Raw genomic sequence first — 18,681 nt, 5'->3', positions numbered from 1 at the left:
TCCAATACATATACAAAAAGTTCCACCTCATTGTCTGACTTAAGAGCATCATGAAAAGGTCAAGATATTACTTTTCAACTATGTCCTTCATAACTGCTCACCTTAAATAAAAGATGATCTGCCAAAGTCAACAATGCATGATTAACTTCCAAAAACAGTGCTGGTTTTTGCAACAGAAATCTGACAAAAGCTGAAATTCAGAAGAAATGATGGCAATAAACTACCATGGAATAGGAGTAGAGAGGACACTGTAATTGGCAAATCAAGTGGAGAGTGAGTGTGGACAACCCTTTCAAAAAATGTGACCTGATAAGGAAGAGAACTAGAAAGGGATAGTTATTGATACTTGCTTCCTTTGTAGAAATTACTATTTGGAATTATTTAAATTTGCTTATTTCTTTATTTATGTCTTACCATCAGTCTAGTTGGTAAGAAAGTAAGTCTTACAGGAGAGCAACAACTATGTATGTTTTCTGTCCACTGTTGCCTTCCCAATAGAGTGCCTAACATAGTCAACGAATATAAATGGGGAAAGTTTGTATTTTTTTTTCTGACAATAGCAAAGCTTTGTCCAGCTTATGCATGGAGATACACTGGTCCTTGTGGGCCACTCATATGCCCAGCTATCATAATCAGATTTCATTTAACCTTTAGATTAATAACAAAATATGTAGAACAAACTCAGAGTGCCTCATTGGATCTTTGACACCTGTCTATACATTCTACCTCTAGCTCATCAAAAAGCTTCCTAGGTGCTACTGTTGATAATGCTGCTATAAACAACAGGGTGCATATATCCCTTCCAATTAGTATGTTTGTATTCTTTGGGTAAATACCTCATAGTACAATTTCTGGGTCACAGGGTAGTGCTATTTTTAACTTTCTGAGGAAACTCCATACTGTTTTCCGGAGTGGCTGCACCAGTTTGCATTCCCACCAGTAGTGTCAGAGGGTTCCCCTTTATCCTCATCCTTGCCAACATTTGTTGTTTCCTGTGTTGTTAATTTTAGCCACTCTGACTGCTGTGGGGTGATATCTCATTGTAGTTTTGATTTCTACTTCCCTGATGATGAGTGATGCTGAGCATCTTTTCACATGTCTGTTGGCCATCTGTATTTCTTCTTTGAAAAAATGCATACTCATGTCTTCTGCCCATTATTAAACAGGGCGATTTGCTTTCTAGGTGCTGAGTTTTATAAGTTCTTTATATATTTTGGGTGCAACAATGAACATCAAAGCATTTCAACCTTCAATACAGTTAGTGCATCCATCCCTTCTTGTAAAGAGAGAAAGCACGAGGGAGCTCTGGCCAATGGGGGGAAATGTAGGAACAGAATATTCTGAAAATAAGAGCTGGCATTACAGAACCAGCCATGCTGGCAGAATTTACAGTGGATTAGGGTACCAACAGCAGTAGCAGTCTGGTCCCTGAAAGAAACCACCCATTGATGAGAACTGTCACAAGTCTCAACTTGTCTTGGATAAACCCTCCCCTGCAGTCTTCACCTCCCTTAATTTTGATCAATGGCTCACAAAGTAAACAATGATTCATTTCTACTTGATGATGGTGAAAAAGTTGCCCTGCAGAGAACATCGGAGTATTAGTTACCAGCAATTCTGGTTTGAAAACCAATCAGTTGTGAGTTTCCAGCAGTGACTAATGTACCACAAAATTAAGTTTGTGGGTCACCAATCTCTGAACCAGATGTGAATCACAGTGAATCATGGGTACTAAACAACCAGCTGTACCTTGGTGACACTGAGATTTGTTACTCCTCATTCATTCTACAAAAAGCTGACAGACAATATGATTGGAATGATTTATGTAAAGAATAACCACTATTCTGATATAACTGTCACCTGAACAGAAAATCTTAATTCTCAGAGGCAGGTTTTGATCAAAGCACACAAAAGCAAACACTCTTTTTAAGGAGGACTTCTGTGCACCAAAACACATTATTGTAGTAGCATTTCATTCTGAGTCCTCTGCATTGTGGCCACTTGGTAAACATTTGCAGGATGAAGAGAAATACTTCAAAGTATTCCACCAATGGTTCCTACAAGTTGTGGGGAAACAGCAAGAAAGAAAATGTCTGGGCTTTCTAACAGGTCAAGTTGTAGGATGTCTGAAGTTCTGTTACTATGAAAGCCTTGCAACTTTAGTCTACTAGAGACGGTGGAGGGGGGCATGTGTCATGAGAAACAGTGAAGATAGGCAAAGATTGTCACACTCCTGAAATGGGTCAAGTCACTATACTTGGTTAAATGCTGCCTTCTTTCTTCTAGAATTTATGATTTCCAGTTTAATTTTGTGCATTTATACCATTATATGCAAACTCAAGGGAGTTTTTTGAAATCATGACCTATACTTTAGAAACTTAATAAGTATGACTTAGGCCTTATGGCTCAGGGGAGTACTCCATTCAACCAGCAGATTTAAAACTAAAGAGGAATAACTGTTCTACCAATTCTTGTTATACAGAAAATCTAATGCGGTATTTCTAAGCCTTTATTGAAGGGCATTTTTCTTTCAAAAATTCATAAATCCAAGGATTACTCTTGGGCTCAATGTTGCTATTTCAGGTTTTAGCAATTGGAATAAAGGCCTATGATAGAGGCACTATTAAGCAATTTAAGACCAGCTTATTTAATTCTTTTTCCTTAAACCTCACTTACCTTTAAGAAATAAGGAAAAGATCCGAAGATAAAAATGTTCAGGGTCAGTAGGGGCTGGAGTTATGTCATTGTGGTTATACATCTCATAGTATTTTAATGGAATTTCTAGTTGTAGGTAAAGTATGTAATTTGGAACCAAAATGACTTTTTATTTTCTTTTTTTAAATGACTTTTTAAAGTACTGAAATTAAATACTTTTAAACATTTTTCAGAAAGAATAACTCAGAAACATTACACCTTTTCTTGTAAAGCATCAACTGAATATGAAATGTCTCTGTGAAAATGTTAAGTGAAAATGTTTATGTTTAATTACTATTTAATCATTTTAATGAAGTCTAGAGAATTTTTCAGAAATATTATAGAGTATGTTAGATTTGAAGGTCCTCACCAAAGTAATTAATTTCACAAAAATGTGTTTCATGCTTATTGTGTGTCAGTCACTGTGCTAAGTCCTTGGAAAACAGTAAGAGGTCATTCTTGCTCTCAAGTACTGTGATATAGGCAGAGATATGTAGAGAATTTAATCTCCATTTCCACTTTTGTACATTTCTTTTAAAATTTTAAAGGTATTTTAATTTAAAATCTTATGAACTATTTACACTGTACCTTCCTACTAAAGAATGAGAATTACACACATAGTAAATTTTTACCACAGAATTTAATTTAAGAGGCTTTATTTAGTTCAATATCTGTTCAGCAAATACTTTGAAATGAGCTCTCTTTTAGAAATGAATATGCTCTGAACAAATCAATAAATAGCAAACCGGTAAATATTTCATTTTTTCATTGAGAATATTCATTTCTAAATATATAGACATCCCTTCAGTCTTCTTTCTCACCTCCTGACTATACTCCCTGGTTCTACTTCCTCCTCTCCTAATCACAGCTTGACCCAGTACAGGTCTGGCTGCTAGTGCAATATTCCAGAAAAGCATTCCTGCTGAGGTCACCAGCAAAACACCAGAGACACTTTGCATTTTGACCTTGCTTGTTAGACATCCAGCATTTGACTGCTGATGTTTCTCTATCTCTTGATACTCTCTCTTCTCCTGGCCCCTTTTCATATTTTTCATTCTGTCCTCTCTTTCTCTGACTTCTTTATAGATGCTTCTTCTGCCTGTTCCCAGATAAAAGAGCTCTACAGGTTTTATCACAGATCTTTTATTCTCACTCAACATCCACTCACATTCCTTCAAAAACCATATGCATGTAGATAACAACATCTACATGAGAGTAAAAAAATATAAACTGAAATACAAACTTTAGTAATATTTCTGTCTTGGACTTCATTCCCTCATTCTGCAGCTTCAGATGTATATAAAGAATTGTTTATTAAGTATCTCTCTCTCTCTCGCTCTCTCTCTCTCTCTCTCTCTCTCCCCTTCTCTAATTGAAGTATAGTTGACATTCAATGTTACGTTAGTTTCAGGTATACAACATAGAGATTCGGCAAGTGCATAGTGTTATTTTATGCTCACCACAAGTGTAGCTACCATCTGTTATCATACAATGCTGTTGCAATACCATTCACTATATTCTATAAGAGACGGTAAAACCTTGGGCTGCAAGTAACTTGTTCTGTGAGTGTTCTGCAAGACAAGCAAACATTTCTAATAAATTTTAACTTGATAAACGAGTGATGTCTTGCAATACGAGTAGTACATGATGCTGAACGTCACATGGTCACAAGTGAGACAATGGTTCTTCTCTCTCCTTGTCTCTCTCTCTCTCTCTCTCTCTCTCTCTCTCTCTCTCCCTCTCTCTCTCCCCCCTCTCTCTCCCTCTCTGCAGGATTGTGGGTTATCATCTCCCATGCCTGGATGCTGGGTCTCAGGCCACAGCGTTTGGTAGATCAGTGATTTTTTAGAATGTTGGGAAGTACCTACAACTGTCACTAGGGTAGTTTTTGTCACTTCAAAGCACCTGTGGACAGTCCTTGGCTTTTCCATACAAGAGTAAGCTTAGGTAAGCTTTGCTTCATTCTACGTCAGGCTGCCTGCAGATCTAGTCCCTTTCCTCTGCTGCCTTATTGCCAGTTACATTAGATACAGTATATGACAAGAGTTTATTAATATTGTACTGTTGTCAACATCTGTGCGAGCGTATACAATGGTCCCAATGTAGAAAAAGGTCTAAAAGAAAGGCGGTAAGAAGATGATTACTGTGGAAGTTAAGAAGGAAATCACTGAGAAGTATGAATGAGGTATGCAAGTGGCTGAAACTACAAGGTTTTATAAGAAGTCTATGTCTGCATCTCGTCTGCAGAGGAGGAGGACAAAAAGGCAGAGGAATCCCTCACTTCGAATAAGATTAGGAAGATGTGTAAAATGTGGGAAACAGTGCAAAATTTTGTAGAAAAGCACCACCCAAATAAGCCTATAGCAGTGCCAGTGATGAATATGTTTAATGACGATGAAATGTCACATTTCTGAGAAATTCTCAAAAGGAGGCAAAGCTAGTGTCATTGGATAGGTTCCTTGTAAAAGTTGCACAAAAAGAAAGTTTATGGGGTGCCTGGGTGGCTCAGCCGGTTAAACATCTGACTCTTGGTTTCAGCTCAGGTCATGATCTTGCAGTGTCATGAGTTCAAGCCCCACATCGTCGGGCTCTGTGCTAACAGTACGAAGCATACTTGGGATTTTCTCCCTCCCTTTCTCTCTGCCCCTCCCCATTCACAATAAACTTAATAAAGAAATTTTTTAAAAAAGGTTCTATTGAGCCAAGAGATAGCAATGATTCTGTTAGTGATGGTAAAAGTCATCCTACACAATAACCCTCCTCTCTGTCTCCCTCACACCAGTCATGAAGATTTTCAAAGGTAAGTGCAGGTTACCATTTATTTTTCTTTATATTTTGTATATTCTTTATTATTTTGTATTATATTACAGTATTGTAATCATTTTCTATGAAAATTTTTGGATTGTGGAATGAATCTTCTGAGTTTCCATTATTTCTTATGGGGAAATTCGCTTTGATATACAAATGCTTTGGATGACAAGCATGATTCTGGAACAAATTATGCTCACAAACCAAGGTTTTACTATATCTCATCCTGCAGATCTGGGCTTATTACACACCTCCCCCCCCCCCCCCCCCCCCCCCCACAAGACCTACTCCTCTACCACAATGCCCTATCTCAGTCAATAATATCACCATCTGTTCAGTTGCTTAAGCCTAAACATTCAGTGCTACCCTTGAACTTTCCTTTTGCCTCACTCCCGTAACCAATCGCCATGTTTCCTCTCACCTGATTCCTGCTTATCCTGAGATGACACTGAGGTTCTAGTTCATTTACAAAACAATCCCCGGAGCTCTCTTAGCACCACATCATGGCACCCACACCCAAGGCTGGCTTTGCCTGACCCCTCAACACCCTGTATTTCTCATCAGACAGAAAATTATGTTGCCAAGAGTCATTTTCTCTTTCAAAGTTATATTCTCAGTGCCACAGAGACCACCTGATGCCAAGTAACAGCAATCATAATACCATTTAAAACAAAATAATAACTAATACACAATAGTAAGTAGCAAAGCCAGGACTGAAAGCCATGCAGCAGGCTCCAGACTATGTGCTTTTAACCACTATTTTACATTGCATTCAGCACTTAATAAGTATTTACTTAAATAGTTAATAAAAACATACGTTCTAAATTCAGCAAAATTAAGTCTGGGAGGGCATGTGATTGTGTTAACATGCAGGTATAAATGTATGCCTGGGAGTTACATCTATCATGCATAAATGCAGAATTCACTTTTTAAGTGAAAATCTCCAAATAATATGACAATAATGTGACAAGACAGTAATGCAACATCAATCACCTTTTTATCCAGAAGTAGAAAACTTACATCTAGCAAGGGAACCAGTTGAAGTATATCCTTGGATCTCTCTGTTTAGAAACAGCCACACTTAAATGGAGCCTGTTAACTTTGTGCAGTGTTTAAAATTAAGGTGACTGATTCAATAGGTACAGTTACCTGATTTGGGCTTGAAATGTTATTATGCTTTTCCTCAGTTCCAGAGGCAGCTTTTAATTAAAGATAGGCAACTGCTTAACAAGACATGGAAGAGACATTCCAAGAGATGGAAGGAAAGCTGAAGGCCAGAAGACAAAATTCATCCAGAAAAAAGATACAGGCTAATTTATTATTTGAAAAGTGAGGCAAAGGGTTTTGCATACTATAGTTGTTCCAGAACTTTTCATGAATTTTTGTCTAATGTAAAAATTTTCCTTATAATTATGATGGAATTATACAGAACATATTAAATTATAATTAGTATCCTCTCCATTATAAAGCAAATAAAATGTAATACTTTTCTAGTTAAACATGTAGAGTCATAGAATCAGTAGGTTTGATGAAAATTTAGAAGTGATTCCCTTTTTGTCTCCCTGAATGTGAAAATCCTTCTACTGCATCCCTGATAGATTATCTAGCCTTTGCTGGAATACTTCTACTGACAGGAAACCCAGCCTTTCATCAGGCAAGCTCACTCAGCATTGAGAGGCTCACATTATTAGGGACAAGAATCTAAATCTGCTTCCATGTGACTTACATTCATTAGCCTATATGTTAGTCTGCTTGGCCTACTAGAACAGAATACCACAGACTGGCTGGCCTATAAACCACAGAAATGTATTTCTCACAATTTCAAAGGCTGGAAAGTTTAAGATCAAGGCACCAGAATTTGGTGAAGGTTCTCTTCCTGGTTCATAGCCAATGTCTTCTCACTGTTCTTCACATGGGGGAGAGGACTAGGGATCTCTCTGGAACCTTTTTTTAATTTAATTAATTTTTAGAGAGAAAGAGAGCGTGTGTGTGTGTGTGTGTGTGTGTGTGTGTGTGTGTGCGCGCGCGCATGAAGGTGGGAGGGGCAAAGGGAGAGAGAGAGAGAGGGAGACAGAATCTTAAGCAGTTTCCATGCTCAGCATAGAGCCCAATGGGGGGGGGGGGCTTAATCCCATGACCCTGGGATTGTGACCTGAGCAGAAACCAAGAGTCAGACGCTCAACCAACTGAGCCACCCAGGTGCCCCTCTGAAGTCTTTTTTTATAAAGGCACTAATCCCATTCATGAGCAATCTACCCTAATGACCCAAGCACCTTCTGAAGGCCTCACTTTCTAATACCATCCTATAGGGCATTAAGATTTCAAAATATGAATTTTGGAGGGACACTAACATTCAGACTATAGTAGTCCATATTCTTCCCTCTGGAGCAAAGCAAACAGAATTACTCACTCTTCAATATTTTAATCTTACAGTAGAAAATAGCATTATAGAGCTGAAAAGGATCACACAGAATAACAAAGCCCATCCCTTTTGAAGAAAAAAGAAAGAAAACTCAAAAATAGTCATAGAGGGCGTACATCTAATTGCATGTTAGGAAGCTATTACCAAACTCCTCAGACTGACATTTCCACTGATTCTTAGGTCTTTTTATTACTTTATTATATTTTATTGTTATCATGTTACTCACCCAGACCATGTATATTAAGATAATAATTTATTGATTAGCTTTTGTCTGGTGAAAGTTAAACAATTTTGCTAGACTTTACTGATGACCACGATATTCAAAAAAGGAAAAAATAGCAGTTTGTTTCCCAGTTAAGAATTAAGATAATCATGATCAAGAGATGTCTACCCAAACCATTAGAGCACTAGGTAAAGTAGGTTTTCAAATATAAAGATACTAATCACCCAAAAAATAAAAAAAAATAAAATGGAATGGAAGTGACCAGTTGTACACCCATGCACAGAGCAACACAGTGCTAACACACTACTAACATTACTAACATTAATAACACATTATAACACTTGCAGAATTTTCCAAGTTCTCCTGGAGCATCTAAGTAATCACAGACCACAGTTTTTACCAAATTCTTTGCCACTATAACACCTGTATTACCATTTTTCCAGCCTCCAACATCAGTTTTTTTTTTTCTTTTTTGCCATTTGCTGTCCAGCCTTTAAGACAAAAATTTCAGCCTCCTGTTGTAGCAACACTTAACTTCTTGGATCAATTTCTATATTCAGCAGGATGCAGTTTCAAACAATCCCCACATCTCAGGGCCTTAACATCTGCAAAGGATGATTTCTCACTCACACTATATGATCACCGTGTTGTTAAGAATGCTTGGTTTACACTGGTCATTCAGGGAAGGTGAATGACGAGGGCTCCAGCTAGATGTAAACTTTCAGTTGCTACGAGAAATGAGCTCCCTTCAGTGCTTCTCATTGACAATTAAATGCTTCTACCTAGATGTGACACGTGCCACTTTCACTCATATTTTAATTCGCCAAAGCAAGTCATGTGGTCAGAGGGGGCAGAAAAGTGCAAAACCCTCCTGTGTCTGGAAGGCAAAGTACTGGAGTAATTGTGAAGCCCTAATGAACACCAGATTTTCCAACGCCTCCTTCTGCCAATTCCTCTACTCATCACAGAAGACTGTCTCCCTTATATTTTTAAATAAAGCTAAGCTTTTGGAAAATATTATCCCAAAATGCTTCCCATCAAAAGCATACAAATTGTGTCACTAGAGAACAAATACATTGGGGAAATAGGAGCTAACATAAATATCATATTACTTGATTTTAATATTTTTTAAATTTATTTTTATTAAAGCACAGCCCGTGCACAATGTTACATTAGTTTCAGGTGTATATTACTTGGATTTTTTTTTTATGTCTGGTTATGCATATGTTTGCTTCAGATACAAGTGAGTGGAAATGATTTTTCATAACCCTTCTGTAAAATAGAACAGTGTATGGAATTAACCTAGGAGTTAAATTCTTAGATCTTGTTCTTTTTAATTATCAAAAGGGCTGAGAAAGGGATTTTGGAAGGGAAGTTCTATAAATATTCTTCCCTTTCCCATTTAGTATTTTCAAATACAATCACTTTAGTCTCACCCCCGGCATAAAAGCCCGTGTGCTATAGCAGCTCTGTCTTTGCACAATTACAGAAAGAGACAGGAACCATTTTCCTCAATGTAGAGACATCTATCACTAGGAATCAAGGAAGAACTCAGCCCCACAGTTACAAAGGAAACAGTATCTGACAGACATTTGTGAATTAAAGCAGCTACATGTAGGTAAAAGGTAGGTTTACCAGAACAAAATGGCATGTCGTACTGCTAAAAATGCTGCACATAATCACACTGCAACTTAGGAAAACTTTCTTTGCAAAATTTCTTCTCCAGTACAGGCTGTCCACACTAATCACTGTTCCCTTAACTGAGGCAAAACCAAAAGAAAATACCTCTTTTTGAGTGGGTAACACACAGTGTGTAAATACCATCTTGTTACATTTGAAACCTTGCCAATGATTTTTGTATGTTATCTCCTAGAGCTAAAAAAACAAATTCCCTTTATACTTGCTAAATCCCTTTTATCCAAAAAGTATGAACAAAACAGAAGATTTCATTACTTCCCACATAATTTCCATATTCAACTTTTTGCATCAGATTTTCCCTTTTTAAAACCATGAAAACTGTTGACAAGATAATCTAACTGTATGGAAATGGATAAAATAGGAAAAATATTTTTAGAGTGGCTTTTAAATTTTCCTACAGTTATTTTATGTTCTCCAGGATGTGAAATACCACTTTTGAGATACAACAAAAAAAATCATGTCTCAAATATATTATCTAATAATCAATAATTTTACAAAAATAATGACTATAAGAGTGTGAATTTATTGAACTGAATTGCTCTCCATTCAAGAATATTATCTGTCAGTGACTAATTAAATTATTTTTATAACATTTAAAATATGCTTTAGGTTATCCATTGTAGCTATGTTATCACATTTGTCAAAAATAAACCCATTTGTATAAGAGCAATTGGTAATATACAGACCTGAGTAATAATGTTCAAGGAAAACATACTAAGATGCTTAAGGAATAATCCAGTATGGATTCCTCGCCTCTGAAACAGCAATTGCAATTAAGAGTAGCTAATGACAATCAGAGGGGTCTTGAGATTACTGTATGAATGGCTCACTTTTGCAAATAGTATGCATGTGACCTGAGTAACTGGCCATATTGAACAATAACCAGCAGCCTGCCTTTGAAGATGCATTAGATAATAGAAAATTTATGTAACCATAGTAAATTAATATTGTTTTAAGATAGATAGCCCATAAAATCTTTTAATATTAGTGTCTATCTTCTTTTAAATTATGATTCTTAAAACCTCTATAGAGAATTCTATAGGATAGAATGACTCCCCAGAATATCACATTCTTATAGAGGACCATTACCTAAAAAAGGATTAAGGGTAATCATTTGGAAATTTGCACAGTGATGTATCATCTGTTCTCCTAGAGGCAGTCTAGTGTAATGATTAATAACTGGGTCTCTGCAGTCAGAGACCTATGCTTATAATAATAATGCCTACCTTATAGGGTTGTCAGGATTAAATGAGTAAATACACAGAATGTTAAATACTTAGCATAGTGGTTGGAGCAAAACATATCTTCAAATATTTCCTATAGTTATTATATTATATATTATTCAGACAAGCTACATGGGGAGCTTTCACACAGGAAAAAAAAATATGAAGGTCAAATGCACCATAAAAATAGGCCACACTTGACTCATAGAGACGAGGTATAAAAAAAAGTCTACAAAATCATACTCATTTTTACAACACTATTTGAAATACATTTTGTTTACCTCTAAGAATTGAGTTCAGAATGCCATATATCTCTACCAACATTTAATTCTAGTGTTAAAGCACAAAGATGGCTTAGAATGTTTATTTTGCCCCATGATTTTTATAGTTTGTACATGAAAAGAAGAAATAAACCCCCAGAATTAAATCTAAGAACAAACAACTTTTTTTTTTCTCTATCATTTCAAAAGCCAGGTGAGCAGGGTGGAATTTATCAGGCACAAGTGATCATCCATTCCAACACTCTGTGTGTTAGTGCACACCTTTTCAAATATTAGGTTGAATCTATACTTGGCCACTGCCCTCCTTACTGTCTATTCTTATATCTTCTGTTTAAACTTCTTCAATTACACATCAATAGTATTGACTCTACAAACAACAAAGTTCCGTAAGACATGGATTTTTTTTTTTTTTAATTGCAATGATTGGTCTGGAGAGCTAAAGGAAATTACGTAAAGAAGGAATGCCAATGAGCCAGATGTGATTTGTAAATAGGTTCCCTCTCTGTACAACTTCTTCAAAGCAAAATTATATCCTGTCAAATGTACTGGAAATTTAGAATTTACTGGAGACATTTTTATGGCAGATTTCATTGATGAAAATTATAGCTTGTTTTTGCTGAATAAAAAACTTACTTACCTCTGGTAAAATACGTATTATTTTATTAGTAAATGTATCTCTTGAAAATGTGCATATGCAACAATGTGTAAGCAGAAAGTAATTCATAAAATAATTAGGATTATGGTTTTAATCATCTTAATGGAGCATAATATCCACTAGAAATGGCTCTCTACATAGAATTCTATATATCTAAAAAAACTACATCCAGCTCAAGTTCTTTGTCAATGATGAAAGGCTAAAAATCGATAAATGAAACACTCTCTTACCAGAATAAAATGATCCTAACATTTCCTTTCTTCCAGAAAGCTCTTGCAGATTTTCCCCAATCAGGATAGGGTTTGTCCTGAAGCATCATATCAGTGACCTGAAGCCACAAAAGGAACTTATTTAGCACTTTCAGAAATCTTACATTCAGGTTTAAATATGGATATAACTTACGCTTTATTGAGAATATGTAAGTATTTTAACACTTAAACATATACAGAGATAAAATTAAGAAGAATATATTTCCTCAGTTCCATTTTTTTTGCAGTTCATTTGACTTTACAAAATGAATGAGCAGATTGAAGGTCGTCTAACACGTCAAGTGCTGAGACTTTTTTAGAAACATCGATCAAGATTACCTTACATGAGAAGGCATCTTTAAGATACCATGAACTTCTTCATAGAAGCAAAACATACATAACAAATAAAATACCATACTTTTTGCTTGTCTAAATCAGAAACTCCAAAATCTAAATATTTCTTTGTATGTATAGATTATTAACTGTATCACTAGTCAAAATATTACTTCCTTTGTCTCTGTTTTTTTTTTTCAGTGTTATGTGAGGAATGGGACTTGACCCAGTTTTACAGCATATTTTAATAGCCTAGCATTCTCCCACCTCCATGCCATCTGCAGTCCTACATCTTTTTCCAAAAATGTTCTACCTCTCTTTCTCACCTGCAGATTCTGCCCATCTTCTGAGGCCTAGGCAAAGTCACATCACCACTGTGATGCCCTCACTGCCCCTCCCAACTAGTTCTGGATCCATCTTTCCGATGTCCCTTATTGCTTTCTACTTTCTATTTGACTTACTTATGTACATTTGTTCTCCCTCCACTAGGCTTTAAAATCCTTAAAGGTGAAGATTTGTCACTATATCCCTTTGAATAGCTAAGGTTCTTTTATATAAAAGACTGCAAAATATTTGCCTAAAGAAAAAATAGCAAAATGATTTGATATAAATGCTTGTTTTTAAAAATGCATTAACAAAATAAATTTCTCATTGGCCACATCCCACATTAATGGTTTCAGGAAATGTCCAAAGTATTATACACAACCTATTATAAGAGCATTTTTAAAAATGTGATGGGATGGGTAATGAATTTCCTTCTTTCCTCTAATAAAGGAAAACATATTTGGTGTATGTGTATACACACACAAACACACACTTCTTCCTTTTTCCAGGATATCTACCTTCCCTTCAAGAGAAGAGGATATTGTTCCATTAATTGGATTTTTATTTATTTATTTATTTATTTATTTATTTATTTATTTATTTATTTATTTTGAGAGGGAGAAAGAGAACATCAGCATGAGAGGGGCAGAGAGAAAGGGAAAGAGAAAATCCCAAGCAAGCTCTGCACTGTCAGTACAGAACCCAGTGCAGGGCTTGAACCCACAAACAGCGAGATCATGACCTGAGCTGAAACCAACAGTCGAACACCTAACCCATTGAGCCACCCAGGCACTCCTCATTAATTGGATTTTTATTTAATGACATTCAAATTCAAATAGGGCCAATTCAAAATTAAGAAAATTTATACGGAATCAGATGTACTCAATTGAGTAACGAAGAATTTTCATCATCCATTAAAAAATACCTCTTTCTTGGTGTTAATATAATATTGCACTCACGTGTAACTTCCAACAATGGCCTGACCTGGTATGGTCAGGATTTAATCATTTATGGTGAAAGATTTTGATTCGGTGGGGAGTCCTTCTGGATCAATGACACCTTCAGTAGTACTAGACTTTCTGTGGAAGGCACATCAATTCTCAAGCAAGCCCATCTTATTGTGCTATACAACATCCAAGAAATGGTCTCTGGAAACATTCATAGCATGCAAGAACACAGGCTCATTTAAAATGCAATCAGAACAGAGGTTAAGGAGCCCAGTCTCCAGGAGATATTCAATCTTAATTCTTTATATTCTTTCTCAACATAATTTCTTGGACTAGGACTCCCACATTACTCCTGGTTTATGAGAACCAAAGGAAGTTCACTGATCTTCATGGAGTAACACTGCAGATTTATGCCAGCTCTAACATAGGGCTTACAATCATTTTGTGTGAGGTAGCTTTGAATCTTCAAATCAACAAATGCCATAAATAGTTTTAATACGAACCCTCAGTTAACTCTTTGAAATCATTAATTATATTGATAATTGTGAATGCAACTAACATTTAAAATTCAAAAGGGAACAACATTGATTTCACTTTTTTAAAAAAAATATGATTTTCTCATCTATTTTCTTCTTCCCAACAATTTAAAGTTACAACTTTTTACTTTCTTACTCTAATGTACATGCATTGTATCTTCAATCAAATAAAATTCATGATATTTGTCAAAATGAACAAAGGGAGATGATAGAATAAAATTTAACCATGGGGCACCTGGGTGGCTTAGTCAGTTAAGCATCTGACTCTGGATTTCATCGCAGGTCATGGGATCAAGCCCTGTATCAGGCTCTGTGCTGACAGCATGGAGACTACTTATGATTCTCTCTCCCTCTCTCTCTGACCCTCCCTCATGTACGCTGTCTCTCTCTCTCTCTCAAAATAAATAAAAATTAAATTAAATTAAATTAAATTAAATTAAATTAAAAATAACCATGAATCAAGTGAGTTACACTGTTACTAAAAAGTAAATAAAAGCAAAAGTAGAAAAATTTAAATCGCATGTATTCTTGGGCATAATAAGAGTTTTATATCATCCCTTCCCTTGAGGAAAGAATTGTTATTCTTCCAAACAACAATTTCATCCACTACTCCTTTGTAACTTTCTTGAATAGCAAGTCTTGTGTCCATTTTTATTTATTTATACAAAACCTCAAGGTTAAGTAAATACTTTAATAAATATTTCATGTTATACCAGCTTCTTAAAAGATTTAATTAATTCTGTTCAGCAATATTCACCCTGTTCCAGAAAAAAAGTCTACACGGTAATAAATATTTCCAAGGAACAGAATGATTACTGTGTAGATTTTATTCAATTTTCAATGTTTTCTCCAGGGCACTTTCTGAGAAATACTTATTATATTTTCTAGAAGAAGGCAATCTGCTGCTATATGACCAATAATTATAGCATCATGTTTTGTAAAAATGACATTCAAGGATAAAGAATTTTCTCAGGAAAATGACAAGATGAGGCCAAACACACACACACACACACACACACACACACACACACACACACACACTTTTTTTTTTTTTTTCCTGATGCCAGACAGCTGGTCTTTTTCACTCCCCAGCTCCAACTCTTTATTTTAAGTCATATCATCAGATCAATGTCAGGTCACTTGCAGCTAAATTGGCAGGAGCAGAGACAGTCATTAAAGGGATGCATTCAATAAAGAAAAAATCCAATTACCTTCTGCATTAGAGAAATCAAATTCATTTCTGTTGGTGGTCAAGGACAGTCTTTGTGGGAAAAGATGCAGGAAAGGCAGGACTAAAGACCATGCACAAAGGGTGCTATGTAGCATAAATATAATGCAAAACTTGTTGATGCTTCTCCCAGAGGAAGATTATTAGAATTTGAAATTGCAGGTCTTTCTTTCCAAGCTGGAAAAATTTAACTCTTTGAGTCTCATAGATTTTGTCACTCTCCCTTTCCTCCCTATGAGGTCTGTGCACACAACTCAGAACTTCATTACATCCCTTATCACATTATGCCTTGTCAGGTAGTCTTTCTCAGTAAAATATAAGCTACTGCAGGGCATAGGTATTGTACAATCTGAGCATGAGCATGAATGTTGAGATTTCAAAGTCAGTAAATGATTGTAAAAGCAATTTATCTCTACAGAAATCTAAGTGGAAACTTTGCTCCCCTAAGCGGAAGCTGAGCAGATAGGACATGGGGGTAAAAACGGCAACAGAAACACAGCAGTGACAACAGCAATACCATACGTTTGCTATAGAGCTTCATGGATTACAAAGCTCCTGGAGGTATTTTTCTTAATAATTGTCATAGCAGCCTTATAAAGTAAGTTGCTATTTTCCACTTTCCACCAATGGAGAAAGAGAAGTCAGCAAGATGAAATAACCCATCAGGATCACACACGGAATGCACTGTTATGTGGGCCAGTTGTGGAGACAGCCTGCCGGCTGACTTCTGAGTTTTTTCTCTTACTAGCTTTTTATTTGCAGCAAAGGAAATGTGCAACAAAGTAATTAATCTCTCTGAGCCTCAGCTTCTTATTCTCCGTGTATGGACACACAATAGGTATTAGCAGATGTTACAAGAATTATTGATGTTTTTTTGTTATCTAAAACTTCTACCCAGGGGCGCCTGGGTGGCTCAGTCAGTTGGTTGGCTGACTTTGGCTCAGGCCATGATCTCAAGGCTGGTGAGTTAAAGCCCCACGTCGGGCTCTGTACTGACAGTTGGAGCTTGGAGTCTGCTTCGGATTCTGTGTCTCCCTCTCTCTACCCCTGCCCCACTCGCACTCTGTCTGTGTCTCAAAGGTAAATAAACATTAAAAAAAAAATTAAGACTTCTACCCATTTAGTCAAGTATAAAGACATTAAACAATTGTTTGTAGGCTACATTGCTCTCATGGCCTACATTTGCTTTATGTGACTGCGTTAAATGATTGGATTTAGAGTCAAAGGGTTTGACAATCAGTCTCATCTCTTCCATAAAGACAAGACTATAAGATACTGAACTATTAGAAAAAGATAAAGATAGAGCATAATGTTAAAATATGTCCAGTCTAAAATTGCTATAAAAAAATAAAACTTATTGCCAAAGGCTGCAATAATCTAAGAAGGCTTCACAGAAGATTTGTATAATAAAACTGACCACTGATTTGTATCCTGTATCATTCTCCAATTTTGCCAGGTTTTTCTTAGCTTGATTATAAACTACACACACACAGGTACTACATACTATATCTCTAGTCTTACTTGATACAGTTTTAGGTTAAGCATGTGATATTAATGAAAAATATTGATGAAATAGAGATAAAAGATAATATAATAATAATAACCGTGGCAACATAGTGCCCCTCTTGAGGTAGCTATTATATAGCAGAGTATCATTTAAGAAAAATAAGTGTCATTCTCTTAACAAGCATATACATTAAGGATATTAATGAACAAGCATATACATATAATTTTCCATGCTATTTTGCAAGTTATTTCATTTTAATAATATATTTTGAACATAATCATATATCAGTACATATATAGCTATTTAAATAGTTTCTTCTTAGGCAAGGTTTCAATTGTATAGAGCCAGAGTTAGTCTCTGGAAAATTCTTCTAAATCTTTAAGGTCATATATGCAAGAAGCCTGATAGAAGTTTCCTTAAATTTTAACACAACCCTGAAATTTTCCATATAATTGTAAATAAGTTTTAAAAATGAAAGAAACCTTTCTAGACATCATTAATTAAAAATAAAATTTAATTTAAAATAAATAAAAAATTTCTTCTTTTTTTCTTCTTTCACCATGCATTTACTATGTGCTTTCCACTGAAATACAAAATGTTTCCATTTGGTTCTAATTACTACCTTTATAATTAAAGTTCATTTAACATATATATTATTTATTTCAATTTTTATTTACTCCCTAGTATGAGCATTGACTAACTTATTTAATTTCTGCTTCTTCTCCCTCTGCCTTCTCTCCCTCCATTACCCTACTATACTTATATTATTTTACCCTATTAACTTTTTGACTCTTTGAATATCTTATGTCCCTTTTTTATTTATCATCTTTAAATAGTATCTTCTTCCCTCATCTATAAAGATGGGAAAATCAGAACATTATGCTTTCTTAGACTATTCATCATTTCTGTGTTGTTAGGGTTTGGGAGCATTTCTCTTAACCCTGGTTCTACAATTAAATTGACTCAATGATCTTTTTCAGTACTCCTGCTGGAGTTTTCCCACTACTTTCAAAGTTTGTACTTTGTTCTACAACACATTCTTCAGGAAAGGGCATGAGAGCAATGCAGCCTACAAACAATTGTTTAACGTCTTTATACTTGACTAATAATTAGACTGAGTGTAAAATTAATGAGTCATTGTTTTGTTTGTTTGTTTGTTTGTTTAGCTTGGCATCAAAGGCACGGCTTCACTTTCTTAATACTGTTGAGTGATACCATGGAGAAATCTAAGATAACTCAAAATGGGATTTTTTCCCCATCTTTACAGGTGAATTGGTTTTTATTGCTTAGATGCCCAAAGTATTCTTTTTTCTATCTTGAGTATCTTGAGTATTACAATTTTGCTAAGTTTATTGATGGTTGTCTGTCACTTTTCCAGGCATGATTGGTGCTTTCAACCTAAGGATTCAAGTTTTTCTTTACTCTGTTAACTGTTCTGAGAATCCTTAAGTATTATTTTTCTTTTCCTTTATTTTAGTTCTATTGTTTAGTTCTATTGTTAGAGAAACAATTCTGCAGACACTGGTTGTCTTTGTCTTCTGTGTGTATCCTTTC

At 35.5% G+C, this 18,681-nt stretch overlaps 1 protein-coding gene across 1 annotated transcript in view; it reads right to left on the bottom strand.

Moving 5' to 3' along the window:
* TMEM117 (transmembrane protein 117) overlaps positions 1-18,681 on the bottom strand; it is a 497,401-nt gene that overhangs the window by 156,729 nt on the left and 321,991 nt on the right. Inside the window, 1 exon segment of the mRNA XM_030322378.1 lies at positions 12,235-12,332. Coding sequence (XP_030178238.1) covers positions 12,235-12,332 — 98 coding nt within the window.

The sequence above is a fragment of the Lynx canadensis genome, chromosome B4 (genome assembly GCF_007474595.2).
Source record: "Lynx canadensis isolate LIC74 chromosome B4, mLynCan4.pri.v2, whole genome shotgun sequence".
Lineage (NCBI taxonomy): Eukaryota > Metazoa > Chordata > Mammalia > Carnivora > Felidae > Lynx > Lynx canadensis.
This window is presented reverse-complemented; position numbering and strand designations above follow the sequence as displayed.